We start from the raw sequence: 20,136 nt of genomic DNA on the forward strand, positions 1-20,136 counted from the left end.
ATAAATCACAAATGTATACCTACAAACATTCCTGCGTCAAATATACGAATAACTCACTAAATATTGTAAAGGGCTTTGGCGATGGTGTATAACTCTTGGGATTAATGGATTTTTGGACTTTGCCCATCGTCCTATATTGTAAAGAATATAAAAGAATACATTTCAGGAACTGGATCTGTTTCCGACCTCAGGTAAGGGGGCGGGAGGTTAGCTCTTTCTAACGGGTCCAAAAGAATAGGAACCTCCCACCCCCTCAGCTGAGGATGGAAACAGATCCAGTTTCGAAAATCTCGCTCTTTGGTAGTAGAATAAGATAGCTCAACAGCGGTAATGCCAGTGCCTACTATTGTATGCGTTCCATCCTCACAACCTATTCCCTGAAAATCCATCTTATTAATTAAATAACTCTCTGGTAGCAGAACCCAAAGTTTCAACACCGCTAGTACCAGAGAGCGCCGCTGAACGCGATTCTGAGTCAGTTCGACCCATTTCCCATTTCCATAAGATTCATTTTAACAACTGTTTTACTCTCTGGCAGAACCCGAAGGTTAAGCATCGCCCACACAAAGGCCCGCCATAAGACAAGATCCTGAGCCAGTTTCAGCAACTTCCTACGTTCAAACCCATTCTTCTATGATCCGACTTACTAGTTACTAAATCTCTGGTTGCAGAACCAAAGGCTGAAGACAGCCTATACCAGAGCCCGCCACTGGATACAATCCCTTCCGTCCAGATATCCAGTTGTCGAAGATCCTTCCTACTAACTAGCTAACTCTTTGATAGCAGAAACAAGTTCAACACCGCTGATATGAAATTCCAGCACTGAACACGATCCTGAGGCAATTCCGTCTACCTCTCATTCTCAGAAACTATTCAGCTCACAGCTAATATCAAAGCCTGCCACTGGACAACATTCTAAGGTAGTTCAGTCCACATGCTAATTTTCATAATACTCGGATATGAGTTTCACGTGAACTATAAGGTGTTGCACTGATATATTGGGTTTTCGGACTTTATCCATCGTCCTGGTTTTTAAGATAACTAATAAAAACACGACGTTTCGGAAACTGGATCTGTTTCCGTCCTCAGGTGAAGGAAAACACCTATTCTGTTGGGTCCCTTAGAAAGAGCTAGCCTCAATCACTGGACCAAAGGTGTTGGATTGGACCTGGAAATGGGGGGGGGGAAATAATTAACCCAAAATCCAGTACCCTTCCATAGCTCAGCAAGATAATCGCCAGGTTCTCTCTACAGAGCTCGGGTTCAAACCCAGGCGGGTTTATACTTCACAAAGGGGCCACGAGGCAGGATCTCTCCAAGCATTTTGGCTTTCCCTTCCATGTTATCATTCACTCACGCTGTGTGCTCATCTACCATCTGGGGCTGGTAGAATAAGCCCATCTGTGGGCGCCGTAATAAGGCACGGCACTCCTCAAATAATATGAAGAACAAAATGACCAGAAACTGTAGCTACAGACAAGGAATAGCAGATTTAATAGAAATCTGCAGATGATACATGTCAGATATGACCTCCATCGGTTGTTTGTTTTATGTCTGTCGTGTGCACAACACGCAAGGAGAAAATGAGTTAAGTAACGTAAGGAAGACAAGGCCGCGCGACTGACAGGCCTGAACGCACATCAGTCTCCTGCACCTGACCAGTAAGGTCGTTAGAAGTAATGGCGCGGGTTCGAATCCGAAATTTAATACAGCCAATCCTCGGCAATTCGGTTACAGTTTATCCGCACGTCTGATAATATAAAAATTCTGCTCACTGTTGAGTATATATTTTAAGACACGTGGGATTTAGGACTTTCAGGCTGTGTCGAGGGCAGCTGTGAAACCATGCAACTGGCTTGAGCTGGATTTCAGCTTCTCGTCTTTTCAGAGTTTTTAAATAAAGCTTCTACAGTGCTATTTCTATTTATTTTCATCAGCACTGCCTATGTCATTAAAGTTTCCATTTGTTTCTTTTTTATGCCTTTTTGTTTTTAGGGTTATCTTTTGCTGCATTAATCCAGATTATCAGTTAATCCTGACGACCCCGTCCTCATTAATCCGGATCTAGGGTTTACTGTATTTCCGCAACATGGGACTTCTATGTTTATCTGAAATAATGTAAGGTAAAAGGTAAAGTTGTCTCTGTAAAAATAAAGTAAAGCTATCCCTGTAACAGGCCGTGGAGGCCCATAGGGTTGTGAGATGTTGAGGCTCCCACATTTTCTAGACAATCGGTTCATAGGTGGCGGCAAGGTTGTCAGCCTTAGGCGCCGTCCGCCCTTTACCTCCAAGAATATTCATAGTACTCATTTCTGTTAGAGGCTGAGTCAACCCCAGGGCCATAGTGCGGCTGGAAGGATTAGGTCAATTGAAAAAAATATCCAATGACATCATCGGGACTTGAACCCGCGACCTTCCGGCTTGCAGCACAGTGCCTGAACCACTACTCAGGAAATCACGACTAACTGTCATGGGGGATCTCGCGTTTTCAAGAACTGCTTCATGCTCCGCTCCTTGAGATCTGACTCGTTCTACTCACACAGGAGAAAGAACAGAAGAAATTGTCTTTCCTTCCAATTTCAAATGTGATCTTACTCAGTTTAGTCACGTATGCGCAGTCTCATGCCCTAAGGAACTCCATACATTTATAACCTACATAATAATGAAAATTGGAACCATTTAAAACCAAAGCGATGATATAGTGTTATACATGTACATTTCTGACAAATTAAGTCACTAAGGTTTAATATACTCGTATATGATTTTCAAAATAGTAGTTGGAGTCAGTGAATGTATTTTCCTGCCTCCTGGACCACTCTATAGCATACTGCAGTTAGATTCCTGCTGTCACTCTACAGCCTGACAGAGACCTGCAACAATGTGCAGAATTGTGGCCGGCAAAACACTATAGAAGGGGGGGGGGTCGGTGAATAACCCAGTTACATAAGCCCCAGACTGAAGTATGTAAGTAGGGATTCTTCCGTGTACATCCTGCAGTCATTTTTGTGCAAGACATGGGGACATAGGGCTGAGTACAGGTACAGCTGGGCAGACCACGCCGGGCACAGAAGCGGGCGGACCCCAAACGGGACACACACTCACCTAACCACGTGACTAAAATAAGCAGTCCCACTGCTTGGAGAAAGAAGTGAAGAACTGTAGCCAGGCAGAGGTGGTGTTCTTCTTGCTATTTATTTTAAAGAGGCTCTCAATATTTCAGAACATCCAGCCTCGAACGGCAGGGCATGCGTTAATGAATTGCAAAGGATTTGAAAGGAAACGCTAGTGACCGAATCCAGGTAACGTCCGGGGTGGAATCTTGAGGGGTGAGGAAAACCTCGAAATACCTCAGAATAGCCGGTGTCCGAGGCGAGATTCGAACCGAGCACATCCCGAATATAAACCTAGACGTGTTACCGCTACGTCAACCTGCCCGATGCAGCAAGGATTGATCAGCCCGTCGCATCCCAGTATGGTGCCTTGGCGGCAGAGAGTGAGGGGGGTGGGGCATGTGTTTGCGAAACAAGCGCTAACACGGCGTTGCGTCACCGCCGAACGCACCGAGCGCGTAGTGATGGCGATCCTCTGCTCCACGCCGTTCGCTTTCACAGAACCGACTACATCTGGCCCACAGACGAGCGTCGCGTAGCAAGTAAAAATTAAAAAAGTAAAGCTATCCTTGTTACAGACCGTGAAGGCCCACAGGGTTGTGAGACGTTGAGGGTCCCACATTATCTAGACAGTCGGCTCAAAGATGGCGGTAAGGTTGTCAGCCTTACGCGCCGGCCGCGCTTTACTCCCCAGGAAAATTATTTAATTAATTCCTGGTACTCAGTTCTGTTAGAGGCTGAGTCGATCCCAGGGCCATAGTGCGGATGGAAGGATTAGGTCAATTGAAAAAAATGCAATGACCTCATCGGGACTTGAACCCGCGACCTTCCGGCTTGTAGCACAGTGCCTCAACCAACTACGCTATCGCGGCAGCTAACATCACCGCCGCCCACTCGTAACTTTGGAGACATTGCCGGGAAACGAACTTGATCGTTAGTAACAACGATACTAATAGTATTAGTTGTAATACACAAAGTTGTTAGTACTAGCGTAAACTAATACCACAATACACAATCTGAGTGTGAATATTAAGCGGCGAGGATTCCACTTCAACCTTGAAGATGGAGGCAGCCTGTTCCGCACATCTACCAGACTAACCGATGTCACAACCCAGGAAACCACAAAAATAACTGAAATACACAGGCCAATATTTCTACTAATCGATTTTGTATGGATATGCCTTCTCGAAATGTAAGCTTAACTCGACTGATTCATGTAAGCACCAACACACGCAACAACAGGGATGCAGCTGTAGCTTGCCCTCTGTCAAAACAGCACACATAACTAAACCTTACAAGAGTAAGCAGTGACCACGGTTTTCCTCAGTCGCACTCTCACACACCTGCACAACACGGCGATTCGCTCCGCACTGTGCAAGTCCGCCCGCCGCGCACCTGACGTCAGCGTCTTAGCCTTGACAACAATCTCTCCGTCTTCGTCGCAGTTTGCGCAAAATCATCTGCTCTCTTCAGCACCAAGCTGACGTTCGTGACCACCTCTACAAAAGCCGGAAAATGTAAAGGCCCATGAAACTTCATCTCTGGGCAGCGTCGAACATCTCTTGTTCTAAACTTCCCGCATACATTTCCGCACTCACGCACACACACATTTCCGCACTCACACACACGCACATTTCCGCACTCACGGACAAACCTGTATAAATATGAGCTGCGTCGATTTACTGGAGCAGAGCGTCGGTATAGTGACTGGCTACGGGCTAGGCGGCCGAGGGTTCGGAGTTCGAGTCCCGGTAATGTCAAACTGTTTCTCCTCTCCACGTCGTTCAGGCCGGTTCTGGGGGCCCACCCAACCTCCTATCCAATGGGTACCAGGGGCTCTTTCCCCGAGGGTAAAGCAACCAGGGCGTGAAATTGACCACTAACCTCTAACTGGCACCGAGGTCAAGAATACGTGGATCTGTACATACACTCCTCCATGTCTTCATGGCGTAATGCTTAATTAGCTAAGCCTAGGGACTTTACCTTCCTACATCAACCATTTGGACCCGTGAAATCAGCCGCGTGCTTCAGCATTAAAAAACGTAAAATTCTGCAAACAGTGAATTTATGTTTCGTATGATTCTCATATGCCGATCACAGTGGCCGCATGGTCTAAGGTGTCCCATACACGTACGAGTCTGGCTCGCGAATCCGACTCGGCTCGGGTTCCAATGAGCCAAACTCGTACGTGTATGGGCCGCCTAAGGCATGATCCATCTTCGTCCGCTCGAGCACTGGGGCCGTGGGTTCGAATCCCATTCAAGGCATGGATGTTTGTGTTGTTCTTTGTGCAGGTAGCAGCCTTACGATGGGCTGATCCCCCGTCCAAGGAGTCCTAGAGAGTGTGTATAGGAGTAAGAAACTGAAGAGTGGCCAAGAGCCAACAAAGAGCAATAGAGCCATAGATAGACAGATAGACAACTAGATAGATGATTCTCATAAGAAACGACCATTATTTCAGCCCATCAGTCTGGTACGTCAGTTTCATACACGGATTTTGTCCGGGGTCTAAGCAGTGCTCACTAGCCTGGGTATCCTGGGAAGCAAAGAAACCTTTCTCGAAATAGCATTAACATATTAGTCTTTGTAATGGTGACGCGGTGCTTTTATGAGGTGGGAGCTGAATTTCTACACATTATTTAGATGATGGTCGAGCGGGGTGGTTTAACATCAGGGGGAAGTGCTCCGTTGGAATTTCGGCAGGAACACCGATCATTCTGACTTCGATTTCTTCGTCTTTTCCTCAGTCGCTCCAGACAGATACTCATACATTATAGTAACTCAGGAGTAAAATAAACCAGAAATAAATAGACGAGCCCTGTCCTTTGACGCCAAGACGAAGTGATTGGCGGTAAATCGCCAGTCATGATTTTCCTCAGTTCTCCAGACAAATCCTGGGATAATAACTCGATTCGGTCATGACTTCTAAATTTTTCCAAATCATTATCCGTCATCCTAACATTCGACACGATATAGTCTAGCTACTAAAAGCATCGTTAAATAACCCATAAATTCATCGCCTTCATCAAGGCGTACATAACTTGCTTTGCGTATCATGTGTACTGAATATTCGCGCTGAAACTCCGCGCACGTCCATGCCGTCAGAAGCTGAACTTGCGTCCCCACCAGCGAAGGCCAAGGGACCGCTCGCGGCCCGCGGCGCGTTGTGTAACTAACTATACGTCAATGCTAATGGGGCGGTTGCACCACGGGTCAGGGTCAACGAAGGGATCCTGAAACTGAGATCAAGAGTTGTGGATGGGACGTAAAGGCATCCATGTTCAGCAGAACGTTAGATGCTGAACCAGTTCCATCCTCAACAGTGGTTTCGACAACACAAATCGCAATGTGACCTTCCCATCGGGGGCATGCGGTAGCGTAGTTGGTTGAGGCACTATGCTTCAAACCGGAAGGTAGCGGGTTCGATTCCGATGAGGTCATTGGATTTTTCAATTCATCTAATCCTTCCAGCCGCACTATGGCCCTGGAGTCGACTCAGCTTCTAACAGAAATGAGTACCAGGAATTTTCCTGGTGTTAAAGGGCGAGTGGCCGGTGCATAAGGCTGACAATCTCACCGCCATCTGTGAGCCGATTGTCTAGAAAATGTGGGAGCCTTTAAGTCTCACAATCCTATGGGCCTCCACGGTCTGTCACAGGGACATCTTCCCCTTTCTACGTTTACGCTTCCAAACCTGTCAGAACATAGGGGATAGCACCGAAATTAAAAGCAGGAAGTTAACCGTTAATTTTTAATTGGGAAGTGGGACGACTGAGACCGCTGGTACGCCGGTCACTGCTGGGCCTGTTCTACCGGCCTCGGATGACGATAAAGAGGTGAGTGTGCAGTGGAATGAGAATTTGCAGGGGAAACCGAGGTAGGTATTCAGAGAAAACCCGCCCTTGTGCCACTTTCGTAATGTAAGGTAAAGTTGCCCCTGTGCTTGAAGGCGTATGGGGGAGTGACTGTATAGACCCAAGCCCCCGGTACCCATTGGATAGGAGGTTGGGTGAGCCCCAGAGCCGGTCTGGACGACGTGGAGAAGAGAGAATTCCTGTGGCCATTCTGTTCACACTGATGCTGGTAAAGACTAGAGACTACAGACGAGCGCACTGAGATTGCTGACACAGGTCAGAGGCGGTTGGGGGAAATGTAACAGAAGTATAGAGGGGGAGGGGGAACCTCCCCACCATTCACGGGACTGCTCTCCGTGGTCTTAATATAATAACGCATGTTGAGCAACTCGTGTAACGACTAGGAGAGGTACGGGAACGAAGCTTCGTCGCACGGACGAACGGACGAGATGTTAACGGATTAGGAAACAAAGTGCTTTGGGATGTGGGCGGAGCCGACGGCGGTGCTGCATCCGATTCAGTTACGCTGGGCCTATAAATGGGCCAGCCAATAAACACACGAGGTGCTGAAGTAACGTGGGGCCTCGCCCGTGCCACAGTTCAGGTGGTTGGTCGCCGGCTTCCCACTGCGACGGCCCGGGATCTAGCCCAGGTCAAGTCATGTGGGATTTGTGGTGGACAAAGTGGCACAGGGGCAGGTTTCCTCCGAGTACTTAGCTTTCCCTTGCCAATTCTCATTACTCGTCTATCATTCGGGATTGCTACGGACAATTAGTGGCCGAGGTATCAAGTGGACTCAGCCTCACCCTACTCCATGAGAACTTAAAAAAAAAAGATTCCCGCCCCTGGTGTCACGTTGCCAGATGGTCTGGTAGGGGATCAACAAAATGGCCTGTGGACAGTTACTTTTTATTTTTTTATTGTTATTGGGGTGGGACTAAGTCCCTTGTACTGCGGCCACTTCTGGTCTATTGTACCAGCCCCAGATGATAGGTGAGGGTGATTGTGGAGCAATTGGTGGAATGAAGATTGGCAGGGGAAACCGAAGTACTCGGAGAAAACCTGCCCCAGCGCCACTTCGTCCCCACAAATCCCACTTGACCAGATCCGGGATCGAACCGGGGCCGCCGCGGTGGGAAGCCAGCGACTAACCGCTTGAGCTATGGCGTGGCCGGGCAGTAGACGACTGACTGACTAACGAAAGTAAACAAAGAGAAGCCAAATTATCTAACTCTCTGCTAGCAGACCTTAGGTTCAACGCCAACAATGGGGACGATCCTGAGCAAGTTCAGCCATCTCCCATTCTGTGTGTACTCCATGTCCCACACATCCGAAGCTTAAGCCTATATCCAACCCATCGCAGCCTCCTACAGTTCACTAGCTACATGACTGCCGTGGCGTGTACAAATCAAAACATTCCTCGTTATGTAATATCCTCAATTGCTCGCTTGCTTCATCCTGCTTACGTACAAACATGTTCTTGCTCGCTCTGTGTTCAAACACACCTAACCTGTCTATTTGCGCCATACCTCAAGCGGTTAGTCGCTGGCTTCCCGCCGCGGCGGCCCGGGTTCGATCCCGGGTCTGGTCAAGTGGGATTTGTGGGAACAAAGTAGCGCTGTGACAGGTTTTCTCCGAGTACTTCGGTTTCCCCTGCCAATCTTCATTCCACCAATTGCTCCACAATCACCCTCACCTATCATCTGGGGCTGGCACAATATGCCAGAAGTGGCCGCAGTACAAGGGACTTAGTCCCACCCCACTAGCAATATAAAAATAACCCTATCTATTTGCAGTTTTCATTGCAGAGGACCACACTTTACATCCGTAGAAGGGAACTACCAAACTAGCTTGCGTGGTTTCCCTCTGTCACTCCAAATTGTATTTTAACTAACTTCATGGAGCTGAGCCATAATTCAGAAGCTGCCAATTGTGCAGCTACTCAAGAATTTCCCAGAATTTTATGGAACCCGAAGGTTCATTACCGTGTTTAAAGATCCTTCCACTGGTCCCTATCCTGAGCCAGAGGAACCCAGTCCATACCACCCCATCCTCTCTGTCTAAGATACATTTTAATATTATCCACCCACTTACGTTTTGGTCTTCCCAGTAGTCTCTTTCCTTCTGGCTTTCTCACCAATATCCTATATGCATTCGTCGCCCCATTCATGCTACATGCCCTGCCCATCTCATTATCCCTGACTTGATCATTCTAATTATACTTGGAGAAGACTACAAGTTATGAAGCTCCTCATTACGCACTTTTCTCCAACCTCCTGTCACTTCATCTCTCTTCGGTCCAAATATACTCCTGAGCAAATTCGATTATAATACTTGGAATTACATCAAGAAGACTTCCTTCCACACCCTTTAAAATTCATTCTCCACTATCACCGTCCCATCTCACATTATTTCTTTTTTAGCCTGTTACAGCATCGTGGAACAAAGCATAAACAAACACAAGAATATGGGTATCTACGTAGCTCAAGAGGGCTCTGGTCTGCTGCGTCATGCAGCTTGTGACAGAACAGGACAGATCAGCTGTGTAAAAGGACCCTGTCTGCCTCAGACCATGAGAGCAGATCCCATCCTGCGGATGATACCGAGACAAATCTATGCCAGATGCTGACCATTCACCTTCAACTAGCGCCGAGGTCAAGAAAATGTGGATCTATACATCCACTCCCCCATATGTTTTCCTGGCGTTGTGCTTAATTAATCACAGAGGCAACAACAAAGAAGTCATTATTATTACAAAATGTAGCTCTTGTGGTCCATAATTAATTATGCGGTAAAACGTATGACATTTCGATAACAGGCCTGACAATGGCCCATTGCAGTTGTGCCCTCACTGCCAGAGGCAAGGGCCAATTCCCAATGGGTACAGTCACAGGGAGCAAGCTGGGACCGCCGCAAGAGCAACTAAATTAACAAAAGGATGAGAAACTTCTGGAGATGCACCAACAACTGGTTAACCATCTCACAGCTGGGTGTGAGTACTGGAACATCTCACTGCTACGTATTTGGAAGCTTTCTTTCTGATATTTTGCAGGAAAGAGGCAGCTACGCGATAAGCATATGGTTCGCCATCTATTGATACTGTTTGACCAGACAAGCCGCCTGAGACGTCGCTACTGGCTTAGACAGCAATGTACTTCCCACTATTCGTACAGATGTCAGCACTAACTTGTTACTTTCATTATGTATAGGCCGATTGTGGTTACGAGCTACATAGGGAGGAACATATCTTCTGGGACTGTAAACTGTACGAGGACTAAACGGCAACAATGATTGACATTTTGTCTGAGAACAGCAAAAAAGAATACCCAAAATCAGGTACAGAGCTCTTAGGGCTAGAGGAAAAAAGACTTGTGCAAGGCGTCTGTTACTTCATAAACAAAATTCCTAAATTAAAAAAAAAAACAAAAACAAAAACAAAACAAAAAACAAACAAAAAGAAGTATACTCACACAATATTAAAAGTATATTCTTACGGTTAACAGAAATGTTAAAATATCGCGGGGTGACCGCTATGATAGAATAAGATGTTTATAAGAATGTGCTACAGAGGGCAGGATGGGCATTGCCTAGGCCTTTTTTTTGTATTTACATGTATATTTTTTAAAATAATAAGAATAAAAATTAGGTATGCGCAGCATAGCTACACCCACTGTCGTGAGGAGCGGAGAAACTTTCACGACCGATATATACATCTATCTTTACTTAATTACTTGAGTCGAGTACACACAACAGTCATTCCTGCTATCAACCCAAAACGTCCGTAACCAGTCATCTGAACCAGACGCAGAACACCACTCATATTCGTCAGAAGCAACTACGTGGCACCTAGCAGAACACGTTTCTTGCATTTGTTCTTGGGATTCGCTAGGGTACGGTAACGAGATCAACAAAGAAAGCTTCAGCATTCATAATAAATCAGTAATGTATACATTGTTACTTGGGCATTACTGCGCCATAGCTCAAGCGGTTAGTCGCTGGCTTCCAACCGCGGCGCCCCGGGTTCGATCCCGTTTCTGGTCAAGTGGGATTTGTGGTGGACAAAGTGGCGCTGGGGCTGGTTTTCTCCGAGTACCTCGCTTTCCCCTGCCAATCTTCATTCCACCAACTGCTCCACAATCACCCTCACCTATCATCTGGGGCTGGTACAATAGGCCAGAAGTGGCCGCAGTACAAGGGACTTAGTCCTACCCCACTAACAATTACAAAAATACTTGGGCATTAACAGTTTTGATTTTCATATGACATCATTGTAAAACTAGAGTCAGCATTTGTGCATGAAATGATTATATCTGCAGGCTTAACCGTGATATTTGTATGAGTGTAAAGGTTCTTACATTTATATCTCTTGGTTTGTGGGGGGGTGCTGATTCAGAGGGGGATATTTTGAGTTGACCGCTTCTTGCTCACGTAAAACCTATCGGCCGGCATCTAATGCTACTCCGTTCAATTCTACACTTGCAGCTACTAGCTTTCCAGCGTCTACCTGATTCTCTGTTGTTCCTGCATGCGAAGGAGAGCATCTCGTCTAAGCACCGCCAGAATGCGCTGATATTCTCTCATCGTCAGCGGTTCCATCTGTGAACCCGAATCTGGAACCAACAGCGAACCCTATAAATTATATTCATTAAAACGTATAATTAATAAACCAACAAATCAAAACCGAAAAGTCTGGTATAGAGGTATATTTTTGTGTTCGCGAAGTGCTTTATTCGAATCTCTGCCGGCACACCGGTTATCCTGACTGAGGATCCTAGTGGTTTTCTTCAGTCAGCAGAGCTAAATTCCGGAAGAGTATATCGATAAGGCCACAGCAGCTTCCTTCGATATCCTTTCCCATTCAGCAGTCACCAGTCATCCTACCATTCGACGTACAGTCTGAGATACTGACAGCGCCGTAAAGTAGACCATACGCAAAACAAAGTTATCCCTTGGCTTTAGTAAATTATGCACTCCGACATGACGACGTTTGGGGTCGGGGGTGGAAGTACAGCTACATCGTTCTTAAGCTCGGAACTAGATGGAGGTAAGTAGTCAGCTTCACGCCCTTGCCTCTTTACCTCTGGAGAAACAGCTCAGGTAACCAGTGTATAGGTGGGTGAACCCCAGAGCCAGGTCTGGACGTTATAGAGAAGAGAAAAATATCTTGGCTCTGCCCGGAATTGACACCGACTCCTCGGCCATCCCAGCCTGTAACCTACTCGCTATACTGAAATTAGACCGCATAAAACAACACAAATAAAGGAAATGAGAAAATGGCTTAGTAACATGTAAACGTGTTTAAGATAAAGAGGACTTTTTTTAATTCGCTTAGTGGGAGGGTGGAGCCCAATTGGGTCCACTCGGCACGGCGGCCACTGATTGGCCTATTTTAGCCTGCCCCGGGTGGTTACGATGATGGAGAATTTGGTGGAATGAAGATTGGCAGGGGAAACCGAAGTACTTGGAGAAAACCCGCCCCAGGGCCACTTTGTCCACCACAAATCCCACTTGACCAGAGCCGGGATCGACACGGGCCGCCGCGGTGGGAAGCCAGCGACTAACCGCTTGAGCTATGGCGNTCAAGTAAGTACCAGAACAAAAGGAGGGACAATATGATTTAACTGTAACCCTGCATTATGGGCAAAGGAGCGTGGACCAGTAAACTAAATTGTATATTGGAATAACACAATTCACATACGCCATAACCTCTGAGTAAACAAGTCTGAGGACCGAGCCAGCTGTATCCTGTAATAAATTAATCTTCCGCCATTCATGTTAATTTGACATTGACTGATTATGACTCACTTATCCGATCCGTAATGACGTATGCCTTCAGCGCCCTGGGCTACGTTGCTCAGTCGCATTTCAGTATGTTAAAGAAGGGTAATGCTATCCATGTGCATGGGTGTTTAGTGTCCGTGTGTGTTTGTGTACAGGTAGAGGCCTTGCGACGAGCTGATCACCCGCCAAAGGAGTCCTACCGAATGTGTAAGATCTAGTAAACAGAAATGAAACGGAGACCTTCATGGGGGTAGGCCAAGGCCAAAATTAGGGCTCTAGCACCAAAGGTGATGCAGGAAACCAACCCTGTAACAGGCCGTGGAGGCTTATACGGTTTTGTGGCTCCCAAACTTTTTTGACAGTCGCCTCACAGATGGTGGTAAGGTTGTTAGTCTTACACGCCAGCCGCCATTTACCCCCAGGAATATTCATGGCACTCATATTTGTCAGAAACTGAGTCGACACCAGGGCTACAGTGCGGCTGGAAGGATTAGATCAATTGAAAGATCCGATTACCTTATTGGGAATCGAATCCACGACCTTCAGGCTTGTAGCATAATGCGTCAACACTAACGCAGTAAGTTACAGAATAAAATCTTCAACACAGTAATAACGTCGCCAAAGGGAAAGTGGACCCGAAATATCTCCTTGTGACCGTTAAGTCTCCTCGCTTTACCCGTCGAGTGTCCGTATCAGCTGTAACCCATTTCTGTGTGCCGTTATCGCCTGATAGCTTAGGCATGTCGCATGTGGTGCATTTTACGATTCCGAAGGAACTGGTTTTACGTATCATATTTACAGCAGAAGATTCCACAACACTTCAACAGACAAACTTCAATAATTCGTCAACTGTAATATCAAATTTCCCACGCATTCGCAGTGCTATTTTCCATCTTCCCCAAAACTACACAGTAACACTTCAAGGCACAGCAATAAGCATGCCCTATATGAACTATCAACTTTAACGTCAAGAATCTCTGCATTTCGCCAGTACAGATTAATTTGTTAATTTTGTTACGTACTAATATGTTGGTACGTTCGACATTATCAATGCACTGCTTATTAATACCAGCAAATAATTCTTAAGAGATAGCGTAGTTGGTTGAGGCTCTATGCTACAAGCCGGAAGGTCGCGGGTTTGATTCCCGATGAGGTCATTGGATTTTTCAATTGACCTAATCCTTCCAGCCGCACTATGGCCCTGGGGTCGAATCAGCCTCTAAAAGAAATGAGTACCAGGAATATTCTTGGGTGTAAAGGGAGGCCGGCGGGTAAGGCTGACACCCTTACCGTCATCTATGAGCCGATTGTCTAGAAAATGTGGGAACCTCAACATCTCACAACCTTATAAGCTTCCACGGCCTGTTACAGGGATAACTTTACTTAATTTTTTTACTTATGTACTCGTATACTTAGACTTCACTAGCCAAGCCGTAAGTGCCTTATAATCACAGCGCGCTCCGAACTTCCGAGGTGTCAACAAAAACGTTACTTTGTGTAGAAAAGTAAGCCACTCCCTGCGGAGCTTTGAGTACCACTCTACGAAGTCGTAAGGAGGAAGTGGAGGTATAGCTTCATTCATTCATTTTTGGGAATTATTTTAAGGTGCTGTCAGTATCTAAGATTATATACAATCAAATGGTAGGATGACAAATGAATGATGAATTAGAAAGGATTTGGAAGTAAACGGTACCTCAGTACCGTCTCGGCGTTTGCATGGATTAAAAAAACACAAATAACCTCGGTTAGAATAGCTGATGTCCCAGTTGACATTCGAACCGAGGACCTGGCGGATACGAAACTAGACAGTCATTACTATGCCATCCCCCTCCTTCATTCATTCGTAATTTGGACACTAGATGGAGATGAGTGGTCGGATTCACGCTCCGGCTGCTTTAACTCCGGGAACAGAGCCCCAGGTACACATTGGATAGGAGGCTGAGTGTGCTTCAGATCCCATCTGGGCGCTATGTGGACAAAATAATTTCTTCCTCACACCGGGAATCAAACTCTATATCTTCGGTCGTCAAGTCACTGTTTTTTTTTTGTTTTTTTTTACTTTCTTTGGGTGGGGTGACACTGAGTCCACTTGGTACGTCGGCCACTATTTGGCCTATTGTACCAGCCCCCGTTGATAGAAGATGAGAATGGAGCAGTCGGTGAAATGAGAATTTGGAGGGGAAACCGAAGTACTCGAACAATATCTGCCCCAGCGCCACTTTGTCCACCACAAATCCCACACGACCTGACATGGGATCGAACTCGGGCTGCAGCGGTGGGAAGCGGCCCTTAGCCTAATCACTATACCGAGCTATGGCGGCTATGGATTATTTCATGTAGAATCCTGAAGTGCTGTATAATGTTGGGTCTAGTAAAACTAGGCAAGTTCCTACCTGACAACTTTTATCTTTTGTGGAGAAGACAAACATCGCAGCTGCAGGAAGTATTTAGGCCTGCAGATGACGACATGTTAAGTTTACAGAACGGCCGCCCACACCTGTCCGTGTGTGTACAGGTGGTGGTACAAGTGGTACCATGCCGATCGGACTGGTGCGATACAAGTACCGCCTCAGTCGGAAGAAATGCGGAGCGTGCCATGTATATACAATATTGCACATTGGAGTAGATATTAAGTATAACCTTGTAAATAAGTGTACATACTGACAATAGCCTTAATATTACCGAATACGAATTCGTTACGTTATTCGGTAACGTTTTTACTTATCCGTTACCTAGCAACTATAGGAAGATACACATACACACAGACTGATTGGGAGGGATTTATGAAGTTTCAGAAAGATTGGTTCAGCGGTACAGAAGTTGACAGGGGGGATACACAGACACATAGATAACATGGTGATCGCATAAGCCAAACAAAAACAAACTCCGTGGTTTTAGTCCACAAGCGAACTATACCGACCGAGAGACCGCCGTTTGTCAGCGATTACTTTTCAAAAAAAGGAAAGTAGGCTAAGAATAATCTGTGACGACAGAACAGTAACAACAAAACTTGTTGATAATTCGCTATTCATCACTGGCGTAAAATACTAATGAAGAGTTGTGGAATTCCTGGCAAGGGGATTTCATACTTCTTGGAGTACCTGTATCACAATTTGAGAAGCGTTGTCTTAGTCTCTCCAGGAAAATGTTGGAGCATTGTCACAAAGTCACTGTCCCGTTCTTCATAAGCTTCCCCAATTCACACTACCAACCGACGCTGCATAAGGACTGCATTTAAATAATAAAAAAAAAAAGGTATAGCTATCATCCCTGTAACAGGCCGTGGAGGCCCATAAGAATGTGAGACGTCGAGGCTCCCACATTTTCTATACAATCGACTCACAGATGTCGGTGAGGCTGTCAGCCTTACGTGCTGGCCGTCCAGGAAGATTTTTGGTACTCATTTCTGTCTGTGTGTCAACCCTTATGCTGGGATTTTCTTGAGTAGCTGCAGAATTGGCGGCTCTTCAAGAAGGGCTCAGCTCCATGAGTAAGTAAGTAAGTAAGTAAAGTTAGTGTCAGCCCCTACGTTTGCTATCTGTGTCTGTCCCCCCTCCCTAATTTTTCTTTTTCGTTTTCTATGCGTTCAGTGTAGTATCAAAGGGAAGTAGGTGATTAGTTTTAGCCAGAAATTCTTGGTTTGGTGTTACGGCTCAAAGAATTCTCAGAGACAGGCCATTCATCCTGCCTAGAACAAGGAGCGTCGTGACGACGACCCAATGAATGGGGTGGAATACCAGAACGGATGAAAGGACAACAGACAGAAAGGCGGGAGTATGGGGAAATGGTTGACTGGAGGACGACCGGACGAACAGACTGATAATTAGATGAACAGATCGATATATCGAGAAACATGTACCAGCAGCTGGCGGTCAATGCTCCCGTACCGATCACAATGTCATGCCAGGAGAAAGTGTCACCCGCGTCCGTCAGCTGTTCGGACAGCTACCGGTTTGATTCGCCTTTCCCAACACTGTTACCTATACAAGCTGGTGCCTGTGTTTACGAGAGTTCAGCAGATAAATGCAGCAGCGAAACTTTTACTCACTGCGGCAATGAATTGTCGCGTCATGCAAATCGCAAACATTGGAGAATTCATTTTTTTTTTGGTGGGCTTCAGTTTTTTTTTTTATTTGGGTATTACTTATGGTTTAAGGTTTAAGCTACTGTAGATATATTAAAAGTCAGACAAGCCGCAAGCGGTAGCATAGTTGGTTGAGGCACTATGCTACAAGCGGGTTTGATTCCCGATGAGGTCATTGAATTTTTCAATTCACCTAATCCTTCCAGCCCTGGGGTCGACTCAGTCTCTTAACAGAAATGAGTACCAGGAATCTTCCTCGGGGTAATTGGCGGTCGGAGCATGATACTGGCCTCACCAATCTCTGTGAGCCGATTATCTAAAAAATGTGGGAGCCTCGACGACTCACAGCCCTATGGGCCTCCACGGCCTGTTACAGGGATAGCTTTACTTTTTTTTTTTTAGAAAAGCACAACCCGGGAGAAAAACTGATAATTCGTGTATTGTACAACGTATTTGTGAAACTGTTTAACCTCTTTTTTCTGTTTCCTTTATCCTATCAGCATTCATAAAATATAATATTTAAATATTTAAAAATTATAATATATATGTTCAAATTCACATTATATTCAGCAGTTTCCCGTTCAATATTTACTAAGCAGAGAATGGCCTAGCCGGCTGGCAAAGCAGTAACACCCTATACTTTTACTGGGGAGCTGCCCAGAGTAATTTGGCATTATATAAACCACACACACAAAAAAAACTAAGAAACTGTTCATTGAAATTAAAATATTAATACAAGATTAATATTAGTTATGTCCAATTTCGGGACAAAGTAAATTCTTACTCTAAAATAAAGTAAAATTCAAAATAAAAAGATTTAGGTCAGTGGTTCCCAAACTTTTTCAGTCCCATAAAATGATCCACAGTGCCCCTGCCCTACCCTTCAGAACAGCGGTTTGCACGACCCACTAATGAAGATAATAACAATAAAACAAGATACCACATTTAGTAACTACTTCAATATTAGTAAATTATTCATGCGATGCATGGGCCTGATGAAGTGATACAGTTTCCCAGTGTCTGGTCTAAAGTCACTTCAATTGTCAATTAGAAGACAACGCGCTCGGAGTGGCCCACCTCCAGCGTCCCCTTAGGTAATGTTAACGCCCCGCAGGGAGCGGTACCACTAACTTAAATGTAAAAGTAAATTTCTCTGTGAACGTGCAGACAACAGAGAGTGAGAGATTATCTCTCCAATCAGAGACACAATGATACTTTTCTGCAAATCAAAGATGACAAGAACTGTTTTCATTCTCGTAAATGACATTCTACAAATCTGCTACAGCGATCTCAAGAAGTCCTTCATTTCGTACCACTGAGCGAAGATATCTCTGGAAACTGTACGGCTTTATACTGAATCTTCCGTTACTCGTATCTGTTTACAATAATGTCATGTTGCAATGGACAAATTAATTTTAAATCACCTGGAATGCTTAAAAATATTACTGCTGAAGAATACCGATATGCAAATGAACGTTTATCTGAATTCAGCAAACGGCCTGCGATCAAAATGAGGCTGTTACGCCTCTTTTAAACAGGACGCCAGATGTCTACTTTTTCATTTACAAGCAGTAATCTACTACCATCATTTTGATACTTCCCACTCCCTGGTACCTGTTCTCAGTTCTGGTAATAGCCGGTACCGCAAGCCTACGGGATGGACGTATGGGGTTCGATTCCCGGCAGGACAAGGGATTTTTCTGTTCCACAGCATCCAGACCGGCTTGGGACCTAGGGACCTAAACAGCCTCTTATCCAATGGGTACCGAGGGTTCCTTCTCGGGGTGAAAGAGGCCAGGGCGTGAAGCTAACAACTCACTTCCATCTAGTGCCGATGTCAGTAATGGTGGAGGTATATCTCCAGTACCCCCGCATGCCTTCATGGCATTGTGCTTAATTAAGAATAGGGAAATTTTACCACAAACGACTAAATGCGAATCTAATAAATTAACTTTCAAACTCATATTGTGGCCAGAGTTTTAGATTTTATCTATGTCTTCAGTGTTCATTGACATTTTGGTCTTTCTCGTTCCCTTGGAAGCTGTGAATATTTTCTTTAATAAAACTCTTGCTTTTTTATTAATAACACTGAATTGATAACGACAGAACTACTGTTAGATTTTTATCAGGAATATCATACATAAAATTATTCGCAGTTTCAATCTCCGCCAGACAAATGCTTCGGAGGGGAGGGAGTCTTAAAACTGGCATAGACCAGTTCCTTCAAGACGCTTTCCAAATCACAATTTATTATCATCTTACCATTTATCTTCCGACACTACAAGCATCGTTAAATGACACACAGGAACTGCAGTAGCCAGGTCTCGAAAAAATCGTGTATTGCTACGAAAACTGCAAGGCAGGTGTCAAGCCCTCTTCGTTCTTAACCTAGTTCTGTATGTGAAAACATGCAACTCACCATTCTTCTCAGTTTCCGGTCTCATCACTGTTTTGAATAACCGCTTCTCTTTCATAATTTCACACAGCTACTGTAATACCTTCCCAAGTAAACCGTACTACACTAAACATTCCAACAAACCCGCGCCGACACAGCAGCCAACTGCGACCTCGTTCTTATCACGGCCAACCATCCGCGTGAAACTCCCGTGTTATTGGCGGGCAACATGGCCGCCATGACACCACGGTGCAATGCTGCCACCATCTCTATGCATCATACATTTAAATTTAAAACGGCCGACATGGCTGAGAGCACAGTCGGTAAGAAGGTATGCTAACATAGCAACTATTTTGACAGCCCCCCCCCAGTGCTTTGTTCGCTAGAATAGCAATAAATACTTTTACAACCAGATCTCTTGTACTGCAGATGTCCCCCCCAACATATCTCTATTTTTGAACTGTGTTCAATATCACTAGTCAAGGAGGATGAGGTTGGCAGGGCATGAAGCACGAATGGGGGAGGCGAGGAATGCATATAGGATACTGGTGGGAAAGCCAGAAGGAAAGAGACTACTGGGAAGACCAAGGTGTAGGTGGGTGGACAATATTAAAATGTATCCTAGATAGAGAGAGGATGATATGGTATGGATTGGATTGATCTGGCTCTGGATAGGGACCAGTGGAGGGCTCTTGTGAACACAGTAATGAACCTTCGGGTTCCATATAAGGCTGGAAAATTCTTGAGTGGCTGCACAATTGGCGGGTTCTTGTGAAGGGCTCAGCTCCATAAGTAAGTTCAATATCACTTCACCCATATCCCTTGGTTTGGATTTCAGTGGAGTGCTATTAAACTTGGTCCCCCCCCCCCCCCAAAAAAGTAAGAAAATAAGAACCTCTGCAGCTCTGGAGT

General features: G+C 45.4%; 1 protein-coding gene across 8 annotated transcripts in view; it reads right to left on the reverse strand.

Annotated features, from left to right (window-relative positions):
• The window catches only part of LOC111863758, a 119,187-nt gene extending 99,770 nt beyond the window's left edge, over positions 1–19,417 (reverse strand). For 5 of the 8 annotated variants that reach the window (XM_023850389.2, XM_023850388.2, XM_023850384.2 and 2 more), the window contains exons 1-2: positions 19,249–19,417; positions 11,469–11,574 (exon numbers count right to left, since the gene is read on the reverse strand). In XM_023850389.2, coding sequence (XP_023706157.1) covers positions 11,469–11,574; positions 19,249–19,303 — 161 coding nt within the window. In that variant the 5' untranslated portion in view covers positions 19,304–19,417. Of the gene's footprint in view, positions 1–4,406; positions 4,518–11,468; positions 11,575–19,248 lie in introns of those variants that run through there. The other 3 variants (XM_023850393.2, XM_023850385.2, XM_023850391.2) reach the window with 3 other exon arrangements.
• Between the last annotated feature and the right edge of the window lie 719 nt (positions 19,418–20,136).

Source organism: Cryptotermes secundus, unplaced genomic scaffold (assembly GCF_002891405.2).
Source record: "Cryptotermes secundus unplaced genomic scaffold, Csec_1.0 scaffold572, whole genome shotgun sequence".
NCBI classification, from domain to species: Eukaryota; Metazoa; Arthropoda; class Insecta; order Blattodea; family Kalotermitidae; genus Cryptotermes; species Cryptotermes secundus.